This window comes from Heterodontus francisci, chromosome 5, assembly GCF_036365525.1.
Source record: "Heterodontus francisci isolate sHetFra1 chromosome 5, sHetFra1.hap1, whole genome shotgun sequence".
In the NCBI taxonomy this organism is placed as follows: Eukaryota; Metazoa; Chordata; class Chondrichthyes; order Heterodontiformes; family Heterodontidae; genus Heterodontus; species Heterodontus francisci.
In genome coordinates this window covers 9,711,316-9,732,781 of record NC_090375.1, presented here as the reverse complement: position 1 = coordinate 9,732,781, position 21,466 = coordinate 9,711,316, and the positions used below count along the sequence as shown (strand labels likewise).

The window sequence follows — 21,466 nt, the reverse complement described above, 5'->3', positions numbered from 1 at the left end:
AATTCAAAGTTGCCAATTTCAAATCAGTTTTAAATACCAAATTCTCACTTTGCGGTATTTTACAATTAACTTTTTTTCTGAGTAGCTAAACAGCTTCAAATTATCATGAGGAGATTGCATGCAATGGCAAAATTACCCTGCAGCACCATCTCATTTGCCAAAAAAATAACTAATGAGGCAAAGGTCTGATACAGTAATATCTAAAATGTTTAAATTTGTGGAAAGGGGTGGGGGAAGATGGAGTTTTTTTTTAAACCACAGCGAGTTGCCGTAATTTGCAATTCGCTGCCTGAAAAGGTGGTCGAAGCAGATTTAATAACTTTCAAAAGGCGAATTGGATAAATATCTTCAGGGGAAAAAATCTGCAGGGCTATGAGGAAAGAGCAGGGGATTGGGCCTCATTGGATAGGTCTTTCAAAGAGCCGTTACAGGCACGATGAGCCGAACAGCCTCTTTCTGTGCTTTCTGGTTCTAAGCTAGTCAGTGGTGTGATCATTACACACTGCTGTCTTTGACACTGTTAACAATAATACCATAAATACTACTGCCCAGCATGAACTTAGAACCAGTAGATACAGCAAAAGAAATATTTCAAGGAAGAGACAGTCTGTTTAATGTAGCAGTTTATTAAACACCTATGAAGGCAATAAAATGTATACACAATCCAATCCGTCTCTGACAATGCAAGTAAAAAAAGCTATTCTTTCTTTCTTTTGGGCCTCCTTATCTCGAGAGACAATGGATACGCGCCTGGAGGTGGTCAGTGGTTTGTGAAGCAGCGCCTGGAGTGGCTATAAAGGCCAATTCTGGAGTGACAGGCTCTTCCACAGGTGCTGCAGAGAAATTTGTTTGTTGGGGCTGTTGCACAGTTGGCTCTCCCCTTGCGCCTCTGTCTTTTTTCCTGCCAACTACTAAGTCTCTTCGACTCGCCACAATTTAGCCCTGTCTTTATGGCTGCCCGCCAGCTCTGGCGAATGCTGGCAACTGACTCCCACGACTTGTGATCAATGTCACAGGATTTCATGTCGCGTTTGCAGACGTCTTTATAACGGAGACATGGACGGCCGGTGGGTCTGATACCAGTGGCGAGCTCGCTGTACAATGTGTCTTTGGGGATCCTGCCATCTTCCATGCGGCTCACATGGCCAAGCCATCTCAAGCGCCGCTGACTCAGTAGTGTGTATAAGCTGGGGATGTTGGCCGCTTCAAGGACTTCGGTGTTGGAGATATAGTCCTGCCACCTGATGCCAAGTATTCTCCGAAGGCAGCGAAGATGGAATGAATTGAGACGTCGCTCTTGGCTGGCATACGTTGTCCAGGCCTCGCTGCCGTAGAGCAAGGTACTGAGGACACAGGCCTGATACACTCGGACTTTTGTGTTCCGTGTCAGTGCGCCATTTTCCCACACTCTCTTGGCCAGTCTGGACATAGCAGTGGAAGCCTTACCCATGCGCTTGTTGATTTCTGCATCTAGAGACAGGTTACTGGTGATAGTTGAGCCTAGGTAGGTGAACTCTTGAACCACTTCCAGAGCGTGGTCGCCAATATTGATGGATGGAGCATTTCTGACATCCTGCCCCATGATGTTCGTTTTCTTGAGGCTGATGGTTAGGCCAAATTCATTGCAGGCAGACGCAAACCTGTCGATGAGACTCTGCAGGCATTCTTCAGTGTGAGATGTTAAAGCAGCATCGTCAGCAAAGAGGAGTTCTCTGATGAGGACTTTCCGTACTTTGGACTTCGCTCTTAGACGGGCAAGGTTGAACAACCTGCCCCCTGATCTTGTGTGGAGGAAAATTCCTTCTTCAGAGGATTTGAACGCATGTGAAAGCAGCAGGGAGAAGAAAATCCCAAAAAGTGTGGGTGCGAGAACACAGCCCTGTTTCACACCACTCAGGATAGGAAAGGGCTCTGATGAGGAGCCACCATGTTGAATTGTGCCTTTCATATTGTCATGGAATGAGGTGATGATACTTAGTAGCTTTGGTGGACATCCGATCTTTTCTAGTAGTCTGAAGAGACCACGTCTGCTGACGAGGTCAAAGGCTTTGGTGAGATCAATGAAAGCAATGTAGAGGGGCATCTGTTGTTCACGGCATTTCTCCTGTATCTGACGAAGGGAGAACAGCATGTCAATAGTCGATCTCTCTGCACGAAAGCCACACTGTGCCTCAGGGTAGACGCGCTCGGCCAGCTTCTGGAGCCTGTTCAGAGCGACTCGAGCAAAGACTTTCCCCACTATGCTGAGCAGGGAGATTCCACGGTAGTTGTTGCAGTCACCGCGGTCACCTTTGTTTTTATAGAGGGTGATGATGTTGGCATCGCGCATGTCCTGGGGTACTGCTCCCTCGTCCCAGCACAGGCATAGCAGTTCATGTAGTGCTGAGAGTATAGCAGGCTTGGCACTCTTGATTATTTCAGGGGTAATGCTGTCCTTCCCAGGGGCTTTTCCGCTGGCTAGGGAATCAATGGCATCACTGAGTTCCGATTTGGTTGGCTGTATGTCCAGCTCATCCATGACTGGTAGAGGCTGGGCTGCATTGAGGGCAGTCTCAGTGACAGCATTCTCCCTGGAGTACAGTTCTAGGTAGTGCTCAACCCAGCGGTCCATCTGTTTGCGTTGGTCAGTGATTATGTCCCCCGATTTAGATTTGAGGGGGGTGATCTTCTTGATGGTTGGCCCAAGAGCTCTCTTCATGCCATCATACATTCCTCTGATGTTTCCGGTGTCTGAGGCCAGCTGAATATGACTGCATAGGTGTTGCCAGTAGTCGTTTGCGCAACGCCTAGCTGTTCTTTGTGCAGTACTTCTGGCTGCTTTAAGTGCTGCGGATGTTAAATCGCTGGGGGCTTTCTTGTAGTTCAAAAGTGCAATGCGCTTAGCGGCTATGACAGGTTCCAGCTCTTCATTATGAGATTGAAACCAGTCTGCATTTCTCTTCGCACTTTTGCCGTAGGTGGTCAAAGCTGACTCATAGATGGCGTCTCTGATGTGGGCCCACTTGGTCTCAGCATCCCCTGTGGGAGTGTTTTGAAGGGCTGTTACAAGTGAATTTAGAAATTTTTGTAACAGCTGTGGGTGAGAAATTCTGCTCGTGTTGATGCGCGGGTGGCCCTTCTGCTTGGAATGATGCAACTTCTTTGGTCTGAGTCTAACCTTGCTGCACACCAGGGAGTGGTCGGTGTCGCAGTCCGCACTGTGGAAGCTGCGTGTGATTTGAACACTGTTTAAGGCGGCTCGCCTTGTGACAATGAGGTCTAGCTGGTGCCAACGACGTGATCTTGGGTGCCTCCATGAAACCTGGTGACAGGGTTTAGTGTGAAAGAACGAGTTGGTGATGCAGAGGTTATGATAGGTACACAACTCAAGCAGTCTCTGCCCGTTCTCATTCATCCTTCCAACGCCATAGCGCCCAAGGCAGGAGGGCCATGAGTCATGGTCGGCCCCAACCCTGGCATTAAAGTCCCCCAGCAGGAATAGGTGTTCGGTGTTGGGGATGCTGCTAATGATGTTATGGAGTTGTTCATAGAACTGGTCTTTAGCTTCAGGTGCGGAACAGAGTGTTGGAGCATAGATGCTGAGTAGGTGTACTGGACCAGAGGTGGTGAGCAGTCGGATGGACAGTATGCGTTCCGAGCCATTTGAGGGAGGCTCTATCATGCTGAGCAAGGAGTTTCTGATGGCGAAGCCCACTCCATGCTGTCTTGGTTCTTCAGGATCCCTGCCCTGCCAGAAGAAGGTGTAGTCTTGCTCTGCTAGAGAGCCACTCGCGGGGAGGCGAGTCTCCTGAAGTGCTGCAATGTCCACATTGAGTCTACTGAGCTCGTTGTTAATGATGGCGGTCTTCCGAGAATCGTTGATTTGTGTAAGGTCTTCCGACAGGCCAGGACACATAGTTCTGACGTTCCAGCTTGCAAAGCGAAGGGCTGGTACCTTCTTTCCTTTTTTCATGTTGTTTGGTGCGGTGTATCAGTCCACCTTTCGGGCAATGACCCTGAGCTCCAAGCACCCATTGAAGCAGGCAGACTGTGGCGGGACAGAACCTTATTGACCGGGGGCTGCCCGGTTTGAGGCGGGCGGTAGCTGTCCAGTGAGGTGCAATGACCTCTCCCACCGACAAAGGCAACCCGTGGCGCCCAGTTTCTACGCCAATTTATCTGGACTTATAACCCGTAACTGCTGCCTTCCGTGTTGTTTCAGTCGCTGTGAGGCAACTATGGAGTGACCTCTCCATGGCGCATGCCTGGGCAAATTTATGGAGGTTGAGAGTTGCCCAGTCGTCAAAACCCCCCTCTCGGCCTTTCTGGTGGGGTCCAAAGGAGTGCAGGACACGACGTTTGGCACCAGTATGGCTGCAGGAACTGCCGGAAACATGCCAAAGGTGACACATGACCGCCTACGGGGTTCCGCTCCGGATTTTCTGTTAGGGTTTACTCCCTTAGCCTTGGTCTCTCCCGAGACGCCCACAAGGCAGTGGGGTTGTTGGGGCCCCTACACAGGTGTAGGATGGTGCCGGTGGGAGGAGGGGATGCAAGGGGGAGGGGTAGAGGGAGGGGGGGGGGGTGCAGGGGAAGGGGGTGCGGGGTGAAGATGGTGCGAGGGGGGGGCGGACTGTAGTTACAAGATGGCTCCTGGGCTGGAAGCTCCCTAGGAAGCTCCCTTGCTGTTCAACTCTATCCATGGCCATCTGCTCCCATCCCTAACGTTTTCTCCCCCAATCTGCCCTCTTAAACTGTTTAAATTCCCCTGGCTCTTTAAATCAGTTCATTTTAGCCCTATCTAAAAGTTAAGAGTTAGTTTAGTGTATGTTACCTGGGCCCACTGCCCTCCCCCAGCCACACCTGCTCTTTGTTTTCTCAATGAAATTGATCCGGATGAAACTGACGAGAACAGCTGCCGATACTTTAATCTCTGATCCTGCTGTCTTCACAGTCCAGAGTGTCTGCAGCCACGGCATGCGGTAAGTCCATTGAGGTGAAGAAGGAGCTGCGGGACCCGAGAGAAGTCCTGTGAAAAGGTGCCCCGAACACCCAAAACATCCACGAACGGCCCCCCCGGCCGCAACTTCAAAGCGCCCGCGGGAGATGGCTCGGAGAGCATCTGCAGCGCACTGTCGGCAATGCTGCATGCCTTTATTTAAACCACTGCAAAAAAAAACCCTTAGCAAATGTAATCACCTCTAAGTCTGCCAAATGATGCTTCACCTCCCGAAGGACGTGGATGAGCTTTCCGGACGTCGATGGTGGGCACTGAGGAAATGGCTTATTACCTGCACCAGATTCCACCCCCCCTCCCCCCCCCCTTTACCCCCCTTCCACCCCCCCCCCCACCCCCGTCCCCTTCCCTGCTCCACCCTCTCAGCTCACCCCCTCACAAAAAAAGCTATAAATGATGAAAATCAGGATGAAAATGCCATCAATACAAAGCAGGTATCAACTGGCCAAGGTTACTCCTGTAGTATGAGGGGGATGTTGTGAATTAAAAGCATGTATTTTCCAAGGTCATAATTTACAGGACAATTTTAAAAACTATTTATAATACAATTTTACTGTGACATTGGCACAGTTAGATCTCTATTATATACAAGGGAAAATGTTAAAAAATACACAAGTTACAAAAGTTAAGTTGCAAGATCTAATGGTTGCAAATTAGTTCAAAATATTTAAAAGGCAAATCCAAAAAAGTAAATGTGTGCATCTCAATTTTACAACTGGAATTTCAAGATAAAAATCAAACTTGATATTACTAGATTAAATTCACCAATTCCTCTTCCTTTTCTTTTGGGCCTCCTTATCTCGAGAGACAATGGATACACGCCTGGAGGTGGTCAGTGGTTTGTGAAGCAGCGCCTGGAGTGGCTATAAAGGCCAATTCTGGAGTGACAGGCTCTTCCACAGGTGCTGCAGAGAAATTTGTTTGTTGGGGCTGTTGCACAGTTGGCTCTCCCCTTGCGCCTCTGTCTTTTTTCCTGCCAACTACTAAGTCTCTTCGACTAAATTCACCAATTAGCAAGTTACAAACATTCCCTTTTCATGTCAGCTTGGTTCAGTTAGTATCATTCTCAGATGAATCAGAAGATTGTAGATTTAAGCCTCCATGCAGATCTCAGCATATAATCTGGGCAGTCAGTTAAATACTGAGGAAGTGGTGTGGTGTCAGAGGTACCATTTTTTTTGAGTGAGACTTAAACCTCGGTCCCATTCTGTCTTGTGAAGCAGACATTTAAAAAAATGTTTAAACCACATGGCACTACTTAATTCCTGCCATCATTTTGAATTAGCTTTCATTGCTTTTGGAGGTTTTTTTAAAAAAAAAAGACTGGCTGAATTTGTCTAAGCATTTCATTGCGGATGTTTTTTCCTCCGTTGCATTGGATCAAAATTGAAATGCAGGAACAGAGTCTGTGCAGTATCTGTCCATGTGGCACACTTGTGACCCTTGAATGATGGCATCACTGGTGTTGCACTTTCTAATGCCACATCTATTGTACATCTTGCATATTAATTTCAAATTTTCATTCAATTATTTTACAGAAGCATTAAACATTATATTAATTACCTATTGCCCTTTAGATTTTACGTTTATTCATCTAACAATTTGTCAAATTAAAAACAACTGAACTGTGTCAGCCTACCTTCCGGAAGGAAAACTGCTCAATTTGATTATTCTTCCTTCTGAAAAGCTTCTGGACTTCTATAAATACTTCTTGTGCCTTGTCAAGCTCACCTGTTGCTCCCTGGCATGCTTTATTAAAACAAAAAGATTTTTGTGACTTTACTAGCGCAAAACTTTAACACACAACAATGCAGCAAATAAAACAAAAAATGAAACAAAACTGAAAAGGCAGTCATAAGTTATGGGACATACCCTAAATAACTTCAATTAATGTTTACTACAGAGTAAACTAGGTTTATGAGGGTGTTAACTCAATAATAATTGGCACGATTCTATTAAGTTTTTTTTAAGTTGAAAAAAGACATTTTGAATTAGATGGCCTCTCCCCTCCCTGTATCTGTAACATTCTCCAGCCATATAACCCTCTGAAATCTCTGTGCCACTCCAATTCTGGCCTGTTGTGCATCCCTGATTTTAATTGCTCCACCACTGGCAGATATGTTTTTAGCCGCCTGGGCCTTAAACTTTAGAATTCCCTCCCTAAACCACTCAACCTCGCTTTCCTCCTTTAAGACGCACCTTAAAACCTACCTCCTTACCCAAGCTTTTGGTCATCTGTCCCAATATCCCTTTATATGGCTCGGGACCACATATGGAGTACTGTGTACAGTACTGGTCTCCTTATTTAAGGAAGGATGTAAATGCGTTAGAGGCAGTACAGAGAAGATTTATTAGACTAATACCTGGAATAGGTTACCTGTCTTATGAGGAAAGATTGGACAGGCTAGGCTTGTATCCACTGGAATTCAGAAGAGTAAGAGGCGACTTGATTGAAACATATAAAATCCTGAGAGGTCTTGACAGGGTGGATGTGGAAAGGATGTTTCCCCTTGTGGGAGAATCTCAAAGTAGGGGGTCACTGTTTAAAAATAAGGGGTCGCCCATTTAAGACAGAGATGAGGAGAAATTTGTTCTCTCAGAGGGTTGTGAGTCTTTGGAATCCGCTTCCTCAAAAGGCAGTGGAAACAGAGTCTTTGAATATTTTTAAGGCAGAGGTAGATCGATTCTTGATAAGCAAAGTGGTGGAAGGTTATCGGGGGTAGGTGGAAATGTGGAGTATTCAGTTCAGCCATGAACTTATTGAATGGCGGAGCAGGCTCGAGGGGTCAAGTGGCCTACTCCTGCTCCTAATTCGTATGTGCGCATGTGTCAAATTTTGTTTGATAAGCCTTCTGTGAAGTGCCTTGGAACGTTTTACGAGGTTAAAGATGCTACATAAGTACAAGTTGTTGTTGTTTGATCTCAAGTTCAAATCCAGGCACAACTGATCAGGAAGTTTCATTGCCTCAAGTTTCAAAAGATTTAACCAAACACTCCCCTAATTAAGAGTGATGTGTTGAAGCAAACCCCAATTTCATAAACTTTGTGGTTTTAAACTCTAAAGGTTAATCAAGGAAAGCTTACCTGTATCATGTTATTCTGACATGGTGGGGTTTCAACATAATAAATTGCTAACTTCTAGACAGTGCGACAAGTCTGAATGCTCCTTTTACTTTTTCTGCTCATCAGTATATCTGACTACAGCTTCTAAATTACTTTTCTTCAGCTGAACAAGAAAATAACCTACCATCAGAAAGTCACAGACCTGAAACGTTAACTCTGCTTCTCTCCCCACAGATGCTGCCAGACCTGAGTATTTCCAGCACTTTCTGTTTTTATTTCAGATTTCCAAATTTCAGTTTGACAAATTGATTAGAGTTTTTTGAGGCTGTAACTAGTAGGGTTGATAAAGGGGAACCAGTAGATGTAGTATACCTGAATTTTCAAAAGGCCTGCGATAAGGTGCCACATAAAAGGCAAGCACAGAGTGAGCCTAAATGGGGCATGTTGCATTAGAGTGTTAAAGTGGAAGTTTGGTGACTGAAGATAATTAAGGGTTAATTTTATCTTAAGTCTAGTCTCTCTTTTATTTAGCAGATTAACTTAACAGTTGCTGTTTGGGTTGGAGAAGGTGAGTTTTAAACCAGCTTTAAACAGAGTTCACTCAGGCTCTGCTTGCAGCTGCACCTTGTTAATTAGAGAATTGGCTTAAACCAGTTTTCAGGGGCTAGCGTCAGTCAGTATCTTACAGTGCTGACCTTGTTTGCATTGGAGTGCTGACTTGGGTTGCATTAGACTGTTAAAGTGGAAGTTTGGTGACTGAGGAAGTTCGGTGAGGAGCTCCTTTCATTTCCTACCTGTCCTCAGAGTGAGGGGAGCTGAGAGTCTCCAAAGAGCACAGCTGACTGGTGAGTAAGTCCTGGTGGGTACTTTTCAAAGTGGATTGAATTGTAAGTCATTGTTTTAGCAAGACTTAGTTGTTTTTTTAAATTATAATCTTCTAAAGTTTTAAATTTAAAGGGTTTAGTCATGGCAGGAGAGCTTGAAGCCGTGGTCTGCTCCTCTTGCTGCATGTGGGAATCCGGGAACATTTCCAGTCCCCGGGACCAGCATGTGTGCAGGAAGTGTGTCCAGCTGCAGCTCCTGGAAGCTCGGGTTTCAGAGCTGGAAAGGTGGCTGGAAACACTGTGGAGCATCCGCGAGTCTGAGAGTATTGTGGATAGCACGTATAGAGAGGTGGTCACACCGCAGCTGAAGGGACTTGAGGGAGGAAGAGAATGGGTGACCACCAGGCAGTCCAAGAGAATCAGGCAGGCAGTCCAGGGTCCCGCTTGCAAATCTGTATTCCATTTTGGAGGCTGGTTCCTCTAGGGAGTGCGGACAGAGCCAAGCTTCTGGCACCGCAAGCAGCCTGTCTGCACAGGAAGGGGGAAAGAGAGGAAAAGCAATAGTAAAAGGGGATTCTATAGTCAGGGGAACAGATAGGCGCTACTGTGGCCATCAACGTGACTCCAGGATGGTGTGTTGCCTCCCTGGTGCCAGGGTCTGGGATGTCACTGAACGGCTGCAGGGCATCCTGAAAGGGGAGGGTGATAAGGCAGAGGTCATGGTACATGTTGGTACCAATGACGTAGGTAGAAAAAGGGATGAGGTCTTGCATCAAGAATTCAGGGAGTTAGGCAGTAGACTGAAAAGCAGGACCTCTCTGGTTGTAATCTCTAGATTACTCCCAGTGCCACGTGCTAGCGAGTATAGAAATAGGAGAATAGCACAGATGAATGCGTGGCTTAAGAGTTGGTGCAGGAGGGAAGGTTTTAGATTCCTGGACCACTGGGACCGTTTCTGGGGAAGGTGGGACCTGTACAAGCGGGACGGTCTACATCTGAACCAGAGGGGGACTAACATCCTTGCTGGCGGGTTTGCGAGTGCTGTTGGAAGGAGTTTAAACTAATTTGGCAGGGGGAGGGGATGCAGACTCCTAGCAGAATAGGGACACAGCTAAACACAGGAAAGCGAACAAGTCAGAGGGAATACAGCGGAAGTAAGTTTTAAGGGAGTAAGACCAGGAAGGAAGACCTGTACTTTAATACCAGGAGTATTGCAGGTAGAACAGATGAGTTAAGGGCAAATATCGTAGCCATCACAGAGACATGGTTGAGGGAGGGGCAGGATTGGTAGCTCAATATCCCAGGATATAGAATCTTCAGGCGAGACAGAGGAGGGGGTAAAAGAGGAGGGGGCATTGCAATATTAGTTAAGGAGTCAGTTACTGAAGTGAGGATAGATGATATCTCGGAGGGGGCATCAAATGAAGCTTTATGGGTAGAGTTTAGGAATAAAAAAGGGACAGCCACATTGCTAGGTGTTTATTATAGACCCCCAGATAGTCAGCGGGAAATTGAGGAGCAAATATGTGCGCAATTTGCAGAGGTGTGTAAAAATAATAGGGTAATTATATTAGGTGATTTCAACTTTCCCAACATTAATTGGGATAGTCATCGTGTTAAGGGCTTAGATGGAGTGGCATTCTTAAAATGTATACAGGAGAACTTTTTAGCTCAATATGTAGAGGATCCAACAAGGGAGGGTACAGTGCTGGACCTAATTCTGGGGAATGAAGCCGGACAGGTGGTTGATGTGTTGGTGGGGGTGCATTTTGGTGATAGCGACCACAACATGGTACAATTTAATCTTGTTATGGAGAAAGAAATAGACAAGTTGCAAAAAAAGGTTTTGGATTGGGGGAGAGCGAATTTTAGTTAAATAAGGCAGGATCAGGCCAAGGTCGACTGGAAAGAGTTACTTGTCGGGAAATCTACAGAAGAGCAGTGGGGGGGCATTCAAAAAGGAAATGGGGAGGGTACAGGCCCAACATGTTCCCTCTAGGGTAATAGGTAGGAGCAACAAGCCCAGAGAACCATGGATGACCAGAAACATTCAGGGTACGATGAGAAGGAAAAGAGGCTTTTAGCAAATACAAGGAGAGAAAATCAATGGAAGCATTAGTGGAGTACAGAAAGTGTAGGATGGAGCTTAAGAAAACAATTAGGAGAGCAAAGAGGGGATATGAGAAAGCTCTGGCTGGTAAAAGTAGGGAAAATCCCAAGATATTCTATAAGTATATCAATGGGAAGAGGATAACCAGGGAAAGAGTAGGACCCGTTAGGGACCAAGGGGAAAATTTGTGGGTGGAGCCAGAGGACATTGGTCGGGTGTTGAATGAATATTTCACATCTATCTTCACCCAAGAGAATGAGGATGTAGATATGGAACTTAGAGAGAGAGACTGTGAGGTTCCTGAGCAACTTGTCATAGGGAGTGACAAGGTATTGGAGGTTTTGGAAGGCTTAAAAGTGGACAAATCTCCAGGTCTGGACGATTTGTGTCCCAGGATGCTGTGGGAGGCGAGGGTGGAGATTGCAGGGCCTCTGACCCAAATTTTTAATTCCTCTCTGGCCACAGGGGAGGTGCCAGAGGACTGGAGAACAGCTAATGTGGTCCCACTATTTAAGAAAGGTTGCAGAGATAAGCCAGGGAACTACAGACCAGTGAGTCTCACATCAGTGGTAGGGAAACTATTGGAGAGAATCTATCTCCACTTGGAGAGGCAAAATTTGATTAGGAATAGTCAGCATGGCTTTGTCAGAGGGAGGTCATGCCTAACAAATTTGATTGAATTTTTTGAGCATGTGACCAGGTGTGTAGATGAGGGTAGTGCAGTTGATGTAGTTTACATGGATTTCAGCAAAGCTTTTGACAAGGTCCCACATGGGAGACTTATCAAGAATGCAAATGTACATGGGATACAAGGTAACTTACTCAGGTGGATTCAAAATTGGCTTAGCTGTAGGAGACAGAGTGATGACAGACGGCTGTTTTAGTGACTGGAAGCCAGTGTCCAGTGGCATACCACAGGGATCTGTGCTGGGTCCCCTATTGTTTGTCATTTATATAGACGACATAGATGACTATGTGGGAGATAGGATCAGTAAGTTTGCGGATGACACAAAGATTGGCCGAGTGGTTAACAGTGAGGTGGAGTGTCTTGGGTTACAGGAAGATATAGATGGGATGGTCAAATAGGCAGAAAAGTGGCAGATGGAATTTAACGCTGAAAAGTGTGAGGTGATACACTTTGGAAGGAGTAATGTGAGACGGAGGTATTCAATGAATGGCCTGACACTGGGAAGTTCTGAGGAACAAAGGGACCTTGGCGTGTTTGTCCATAGATCTCTGAAGGCAGAAGGGCAGGTTAATAGGGTGGTGAAAAAGGCATATGGGACACTTGCCTTTATCAATCGAGGCATAGATTACAAAAGCAGGGAGGTCATGTTGGAGTTGTACAGAGCTTTGGTAAGGCCACAGCTGGAGTACTGTGTGCAATTCTGGTCGCCTCATTATAGGAAGGATGTGATTGCATTGGAGGGGGTGCAGAGGCGATTCACCAGGATGTTGCCTGGGATGGAACATTTAAGCTATGAAGAGAGGTTGGATAGGCTTGGGTTGTTTTCACTGGAGCAGAGAAGACTGAGGGGTGACCTGATCAAGGTGTACAAGATTGAGGGGCATAGACAGGGTGGATAGGGAGAAGCTGTTCCCCTTAGTTGAAGGGTCAGTTACGAGGGTTTCACAAGTTTAAGGTGAGGGGCGGGAGGTTTAAGGGGGATTTGAGGAAGAACTTTTTTACCCAGAGGGTGGTGACGGTCTGGAATGCCCTGCCTGGGAGGGTGGTAGAGGCAGGTTGTCTCACATCCTTTAAAAAGTACCTGGATGAGCACTTGGCACGTCATAACATTCAAGGTTATGGGCCAAGTGCTGGCAAATGGGATTAGGTAGACAGGTCAGGTGTTTTAATGCATCGGTGCAGACTCGATGGGCCTCTTCTGCACTGTATTATTCTGTGATTTTCAAGTTGGCAGGAGGTGTGATGCAAGGATCAGTGCTGGGGCCTCAGCTATTTACACTCTATATTAATGACTTGGATGAAGAAACAGAGTAACGTATCTAAGTTTTCTGATGATATAAAGCTCGGTGGAAAGGTAAGCTGCGGGGAGGACGCAGAGAGGCTGCAAAGAGATATAGACAGGTTAAGTGAGTTGGCAATTAAGATGGCAAATGGAGTATAATATAGGTAAGTGACATTGTTCACTTTGATCATAAAAATAGAAAAGCAGAATATTTTTTAAAAAGGTGTGAAACTGGTAAGTGTAAACGTTCAGAGAGACTTGGGTTTACTTTTACAAGGAACACAAAGTTAGCATGGAGATAGAGAAAGCAATTAGGAAGGCAAATGGCATGTTGGTCTTTATTGCAAAGGGGATTGGAGTACAGGAATACAGAAGTCTTACTAAAATTGTACAGGGCTTTGGTGAGACCACACCTGGAACACTCTGTGCAGTTTTGGTGTCCACATTTAAGAAAGGATATACTTGCACTGGAAACAGTGCAGCGAAGATTTACTAAATTGGTCCCTGGGATGAGGGGGTTGTCCTGTGATGAGAGGCTGAGTAAATTGGGCCTACATTCTCTGGAGTTTTGAAGAATGAGAGGCGATCTAATTGAGACGCACAAGATTCTGAAAGGGTTTGATAGGGTAGAAGCTGAGAGATTTTTCCCGCTGTTCAGGGAATCTAGAACATAGGGATACAGTCTCAGGATAAAGGGTCAATCATTCAGGACTGAGATAAGGAGAAATTACTGCACTCAAAGGGTGTGAATCTTTGGAATTCTCTACCCCAGAGGTTTGTGGAAGCTCCATCATTGAATATATTTAAGGCTGGGATAGATAGAGTTTTGGTCTTGCAGGGAATCAAGGGATATGGGGAGCGGGCAGGAAAGTGGAATTGAAGCCCAAGATCAGCCATGATCGTATTGAATGGCGGAGGAGGCTAGATGGGCTATATTTTTTTTTATTCATTAGTGGGATGTAGGCATCACTGGCCAGGCTAGCATTTATTGCCCATCCCTAATTGCCTTTGAGAAGGTGGTGGTGAGCTGCCTTCTTGAACCGCTGCAGTCCATTTGGGGTAGGTAGACCCACAGTGCTGTTAGGAAGGGAGTTCCAGGATTTTGACTCAGCGACAGTGAAGGAATGGCGATATAGTTCCAAGTCAGGATGGTGTGTGACTTGGAGGGGAACTTGCAGGTGGTGGTATTCCCATGTATTTGCTGCCCTTGTCCTTCTAGTTGGTAGAGGTCGTGGGTTTGGAAGGTGCTGTCTAAGGAGCCTTGGTGCATTGCTGCAGTGCATCTGGTCTACCTGTTTCTTGTGTTCAATTTAATGCAGAGAAGTGTTAAATGATTCATCTTGGTAGGAAGACGAGCAGAGGCAATATAAACTAAACAATACAATTCTAAAGGGGGTGCAGGAGCAGAGGGACCAAGGAGTGTATGTACACAAATCATTGAAGGTGGCAGGGCAAGTTGCAAAAGTGGTTAATAAAGCGGATGGGATCCTGGGATTTAGAAATAGGGCATACAGTACAAAAGCAACAAAATGATGAACTTGTATAAAACACTGACTGGGCCTCAAGTGGAGTATTCTGTCCAATTCTGAGCACCACACTTTAGAAAGGATTTAAAGGAATTGGAGAGGGTCAAGTAAAGATTCACAAGAATGGTTCCAGGATGAGGAACTTCAGTTATGTGGATAGATTGGAGAACCCGGGTCTGTTCTCCTTGGAGAAGAGAGATTGAGGAGATTTGATAGAGGTGTTCAAAATCATGAGGGTTCTGGACAGTAGATAAGAGAAAAACTGTTTGGCGGAAGGATAAGAACCAGAGGAAGAAAGAAGCAACAAAAACATGAGGAAAAAGTTTTTTTTTCAGCGAGCAGTTAGGATCTGGAATGCACTGCCTGAGGGTGTGACGGAGGCAGGTTCAGTCATGCTTTCTAAAGGGAATTGAATAATTATCCAAAGAGTGAATTTGCAGTGCTGGAGGAAAAGGTGGGGGTGTGGGTCTAGGTGAGTTGCTCTTGTAGAAAGCTGGCATGGACATGTCGGGCCAAATGGCCTCCTCTGTACCGTAACCATTCTATGAAAATGCTGTATAAATACAAGTGTTGTTTTCGTAGTGCCACTGATTGCATGAATCTCACACCAAGGATGCTGATGGCTAAAAACAATATAAAAGCAGCTGCATCTGCTTTTATAAAGGCAAAATCTCTCCCTTGTATGTTGGAAATATGTGTCTGGCATGGTTTTAAAATCACTCTTTGCTTTTCTCTAGTGTAAAATTAACAGTGCCTTGATGTCATTTCAAACTTCATTAGAGCTAGCTTTGGATCAGCGAGAAATCCAACACGTATGCCTGTATGAGATAGGTAAGTGTTTTATTTTTATTTTATTTTTACTCGTACAAGGAACGCACAAAGTTAACACGCAGGTGCAGCAGGCTATTAGGAAGGCAAATGGCATGTTGGTCTTTATTGCAAGGGGATTGGAGTACAGGAATACAGAAGTCGTACTAAAATTGTACAGGGCTTTGGTGAGACCGTACCTGGAATACTCTGTGCAGTTTTGGTGTCCACATTTAAGAAAGGATATACTTGCACTGGAGGCAGTGCAGCGAAGATTTACTAAATTGGTCCCTGGGATGAGGGGGTTGTCCTATGATGACAGGCTGAGTAAATTAAGCCTATATTCTCTGCAGTTTTGAAGAATGAGAGGTGATCTAATTGAGACATACAAGATTCTGAAAGGGCTTGATAGGGTGGAAGCTCAGAAATTGTTCCCACCGGTCAGGGAATCTACAACATGGGGGCACAGTCTCAGGATAAGGGGTCAATCATTCAGGACTGAGATGAGGAGAAATTACTGCACTCAAAGGGTTGTGAATCTTTGGAATTCGCTACCCCAGAAGGTTATGGATGCTCCATCATTGAATACATTTAAGGCTGGGATAGATAGATTTTTGGTCTCGCAGGGAATCAAGGGATATGGGGAGCAGGCAGGAAAGTGGAATTGAAGCCCATGATCGTCTTGAATGGCGGAACAGGCTCGATGGGCATTAGGGTCTACCTCTGCTCCTAGTTCTTGTGTTCTGCAATATTTTCCTTTTATTTAAGAAAATAACCTATTTAGTTGGATGATCTTCAGTTTTCTTTTTTTGGGGGGGGTTGAGTAGAGAGGAGAAAGAAAGATAGCAGCTTCCACAGTCGTCCAAAGGATGCTTGAACCACATCCTTGAGGATCCCGTGAGGCGGTGGGGGAGAAGGGGAAGAAATGTGGGGGTAAACGAAAGGTTGAAACGTTTTTGATGTCAGGTGACAGCAATTTTTGGAATACAGGATTTTGCATATTACAAAAGCCTGCCAATGCATAGAGGTAACAATGCATGTCGTCAACACACGGGTCCAAAGAAGAATTATTTTTAAAATGAACTCTCCATGATGACTCAGGAATGGTATCTGGATTTCTCCATGTAACTGGTTTACAGATGTTTTGATAGTTTCAGGGAAAAAACATTTCCAATACCTGGAGGGTCAGTAACCAAAGGATACAGATTTAAAATAATTGGCTGGGGAGATGACGAGAATTCTTTCTTACTGGGCAAGTTATGAGCTGAGACAACTGATACCTGGAACTCATTAATCTGATGAATTGAAATCAAAGACACCAAAAGTGACATCTTCAATGACAGATACTCAAAATCATACATGACAAGATGAAAACTTCAATTTGTGTACAATCACATGGTAACTGCCAATTGGAATTAAAGAGTGGTTAGAATGTGGAATTTGTTACCACATGGAGTGGTTACGATGAATAGTATAGATGCACTTATGGGGAAACACACAAAACAGCAAGGAATAGAAGGAAATTTTGTTAGTGTGAGATGAGGTAGGCTGGAAGAAGGCTTGTATGTTGGGTCAAATGGTCTGTTACTGTGTTGTAATTTATATGTAATTTTATATAGAGGTGGCTCGTCAGGATTTAACTTCATGAAGCAATGTACTAAATGGTGACCTCCCAATGAACCAGATGCAGGGTACTCACAGAAGATCACAACTGGGGCAAATTAAACATAAGGCTCAGTTTCAGAGTTTCAGTTGCATGCTGAAAAGATGTAGCTATTTTGGATGGAAGCTACACCACAGGAGAGAGGACTAGGATTTCACTCAACACTGCAAGTTCTTCTACTTAGTTCAGTTAAATACAGTTTAGATGGCTTACATTAAGCCAGTAAATTATCCAATACAGATAGTGACAGGCCTTGGTCTAAGTATCCCTTATTTGGTAATTGGGCAGTCAATCAGAAGAAACTTACTGGACCTAGATTCAACCAATCTAACAGTCAAGAGAAGCCTCCTAAAGGGTAGCAAAATCAGACGACAGGCATTGTTCAATGTCAGGATGCTCACTAAACAGTTTGAGGTGCGAACAGGTAGTTATTCAAATTACTTTACTCCTTGCAGAGTTTCTGTAGCATCCTCGCAAGTGTAGCATCTTGCCAAGCCTCCTACGACAGCAACTTCCAAACACATGACCTCTACCACCTAGAAGGACAAGGGCAGCAGCTGCATGGGAACACCACCTGCAAGTTCCCCTCCAAGCCACATCATCCTGACTTGGAACTATATCGCCGTTCCTTCAGTCACTGGGTCAAAACCCTGGAACTCCCTCCCTAACAGCACTGTGGGTGTACCTACCCCACATGGACTGCAGTGGTTCAAGGAGGCAGCTCACCACCACTTTCTCAAAGGCAATGAGGGATGGCAAGAAATGCTGGCCTTGCCAGAGGCACCCACATGCCATGAACGAATAATTTAAAAAAAAAATCGGAAACCTGATTTTGGTCTCTATTCAAGAATATTGCGATAGTCTCCACTTCACCAGAAGATAATCCTGCCACCAAATTAAACCCTTTTTCCAGAGGAAAACACAAATTCTCGAATTTAGCTAGTTTGAACAGCTGAAAGTTACGTTAGTAGAAAATGTCACATTCCATCGAGTTTTAATCCCTAGGAGAAAGCAAAAGCAACCCCTCAGAACTGCCGGGATTGTTCAAAATTAAATATGCTTGCCTAGTCCATCGAAACATGTGTTTGTAGCTTGGTCACAATCAAACAATTAAAATCTTCTCATCGCTACTTTGTTAGCGACTCCTATAAAATTCTCCAACCAACTCCTGCAACCCACAAATGGATTTTTGAGATCTGGAGCTGGAGCTGGCCAGACATTGCTGCAAACGCTCCCAATGGACCTTCCACTTCACTGGTCTGCCCACTGCCCTTAGTTGGACAGGTCTCCCAGAGGCGGCTTCTTAATTGGCCACCTTTGGGAAGATCATGACCGATGCCCTGCTATGGCTACTTCCGAGTTCCTGACCCGGAATTAAGTCCATCATCAAGATTGTGACCTAATCGGTAAAGTCCTCCGTCTGTTTGCATGGGACACAATCATTGCACAGATCATTATGCAATAAGGAATCATGTCAACAGATGCACTGGGTTGTCTTCTGATGAAAGAAGACATTGCAGCTTTAAATAAAACCTCTTGAATAGATCAACAGAATTTTCATAAGAACAAAATACTGCGGATGTTGGAACTCTGAAATGAGAACAGAAAGTGCCGGAAATACTCAGCAGGTTTGGCAGCATCTGTGTAGAGAGAAAGAGTTAACGTTTCAGGTCTGTGATCCATCATCAGTCTTTGAGCAAGTGAAAGAGTGGGGGGTGGGGGGAGGAGGAGAACAAGAAGGAAGGACTATGATAGGACAGAGAAGGAGAGATTAAATGACATGAAATGAAACAGAATGCAAATGGAGTGCTAAATAGTTGCAGCAAAAGACAAAGAATGAGTCCAGACAGAGTGCTAATGGCAGAATATGAACTGCTCTGTACGAAAGCAAACACATGAAAAATAAGTTTAAGACTAGCACATGGTTAAAAAATAAACAAACAAAAAATAATGTGGCTCATGGTCTGAAATGATTGAACTCAATACTGGGCTGAATTTTACACCGTCCCAGTAGGTCAGTTGGTGATGTGGGGGCGCCGCAAAATTGAGCGGTATGCTCTGGCAGTCCTACCCACCCCGCTCGACTTTACGGCGGTCGAGCGGGGGGGAGGGGGAGGAACAGCCCGCCCGCCTGAGGCCAATTAAGGCCCTTAAGTGGCCTCTTAACTGTCACTTAAGGGCTCACACCCACCTCCATGAGAAGTCGAGGAAGGGAAGAGAAGTGTCAGAGATGGACCATGTGAAGGTGAGAAAAGGGTGGAAATTGGAAGCAAAGTTGAATAAGTTTTTTTTTTATAAGCCCACCGAATCCCACGGCTGCCTTGATTATACTTCTTCACACCCTGCCTCCTGTAAGGATTCCATTCTCCCTGTTTCTCTGTCTCCGACGCATCTGTTCTGATGACACAACCTCCCACAACAGCGCCTCTGATATGTCTTCCTTTTTCCTCAACCGAGGAGTCTCCCGCACTGTGATTGACAGGATCCTCGACCGTGTCCGACCCATTTCCTGCAATTCTGCCCTCACCCCTTCCCCTCCCTCCCTCCCTCCCAGAACTGTGACAGGGTTCCCCTTGTCCTCACTTTCCACCCCACCAGACTCCACATCGAAAGGATCATCCTCTGCCATTTCCGCCACCTCCAGCGTGATGACACCACCAAAAACATCTACCCCTCCCCTCCCTATCAGCACTCCGAAGGGACCGTTCCCTCCACAACACCCTGGTCCACTCCTCCAGCACCTCGCCACCTTTTCCCTGGCACCTTCCCATGCAATAACAGGAGGTGTAATATCTGCCCTTTTACCTCCTCTCTCCTCACCATCCAAGGCGCTGCTTCACAAACCACTGACCACCTCCAGGCGCGTATCCATTGTCTCTCGAGATAAGGAGGCCCAAAAGAAAGAAGAAGAATATCTGCCCTTTTACCTCCTCTCTCCTCACCATCCAAGGCCCCAAATACTCCTTCCAGGTAAAGCAGCGATTTACTTGTACTTCTTTCAATTTAGTATACTGTATTCTCTGCTCACAGCACAGTCTCTTCGACACTGGGGAGACCAAATGCAGATTGGGTGACCGCTTTGCAGAACACCTCCGCTTGGTCTGCGAGCATGATCCCAAGCTTCCGGTTGCTTGCCATTTTAATTCACCACTTTCTCCCTATGTCCACATCTCTGTCCTCGGCCTGCTGCAGTGTTCCAGTGAACATCAACACAAGTTTGAAGAACAGCACCTCATCTTCTGATTAGGCACTCTACCACCTTCTGGATTCAGTTTTGAGTTCAATAATTTAAGACCATGAGCCACATCATTTTTTGTTTTTTTTATATATATTTTCTTTTTTTTTAACCATGTGCTAGTCTTAAACTTATTTTTCATGTTTTTGCTTTCGTACAGAGCTGTTCATTATTCTGCCATTAGCACTCTCTCTGGACTCATGCTCTGTCTTTCTCTACAACTATTAAGCACTCCATTTGCATTCTGTTCCATGACATGTCATTTAATCACTCCCCTCTCCGTCCTATCACAGTCCTTCCTTCTTGTTCTTCCTGCCCCCCCCCCGCCCACTTTCACTTGCTCAAAAACTATTACATTTCTAACATCAAAGTGATTATTGACAACACAGCCGGCAGCTGACGTCATCAGACTGCGCCAATCTGCGCACATGCACATGGGTGGGAGAGAGCAGGGCGGGGCGGATCCCCTGCCCACTCCCTCCCTGCTTGCTCGCTCCCTCTGGCCATTGTGTGCTGCCATGTGTTTAGGTTGCCTTCGTGTGATTATTTGAGCAGCGCCATCTTTAGTCCTGGCACTGCCTGAAGTCGCAGACTGTTACATTTTAGTGGCACAGGCTGCATTTGTGCATGTGCCACTGCAGCTCCACCTAGTGATTGTGTTGTCAGCAAACGCAGCCTTCTAACATTTGCCAGTTATAGTCAGAGGTGTACAGCACAGAAACAGGCCCTTCGGCCCACCGCGTCCATGCCAACCATAATGCCTATCTATACTAATCCCACCTGCCTGCATTCATTCCATATCCCTCTATGCCTTGCTCATTCAAGTACCTGTCCAGATGCCTCTTAAATGTTGCTACTGTTCCTGCCTCCACCACCTCCTCAGGCAGCTCATTCCAGATACACACTATGCTTTGTGTGAAAAATTTACCCCTTTGATCCCCTTTAAACCTCCTCCCTCTCACCTTAAATCTATGCCCTCTAGTTTTAGTCACCCCTACCATGGGAAACAGACTCTGGCTATCTACCCTATCTATGCCCCTCATAATTTTATATACCTCTAACAGGTCCCCTCTCAGCCTCCTTCGCTCCAGGGAAAACAGACCCACCCTATTCAATCTCTTTATAACTCAAGCCCTCCGAACCAGGCAACATCCTTGTGAATCTTTTCTGCACCCTCTCTAACTTAATCACATCTGGGATCACAGACGTGAAACGTTAACAAATTTTTCATCCTCAATAGTAGACATTTTGCACACTACCTCAATTTAGAAA

The 21,466-nt window shown here is 45.5% G+C and overlaps 1 protein-coding gene across 2 annotated transcripts in view; it reads right to left on the bottom strand.

Annotated features, from left to right (window-relative positions):
* The window catches only part of ttc39c (tetratricopeptide repeat domain 39C), a 197,899-nt gene that overhangs the window by 22,500 nt on the left and 153,933 nt on the right, over window positions 1–21,466 (bottom strand). For both annotated transcript variants that reach the window (XM_068031091.1, XM_068031092.1), the window contains one exon: window positions 6,636–6,745. In XM_068031091.1, coding sequence (XP_067887192.1) covers window positions 6,636–6,745 — 110 coding nt within the window. The remainder of the gene's footprint in view (window positions 1–6,635; window positions 6,746–21,466) is intronic.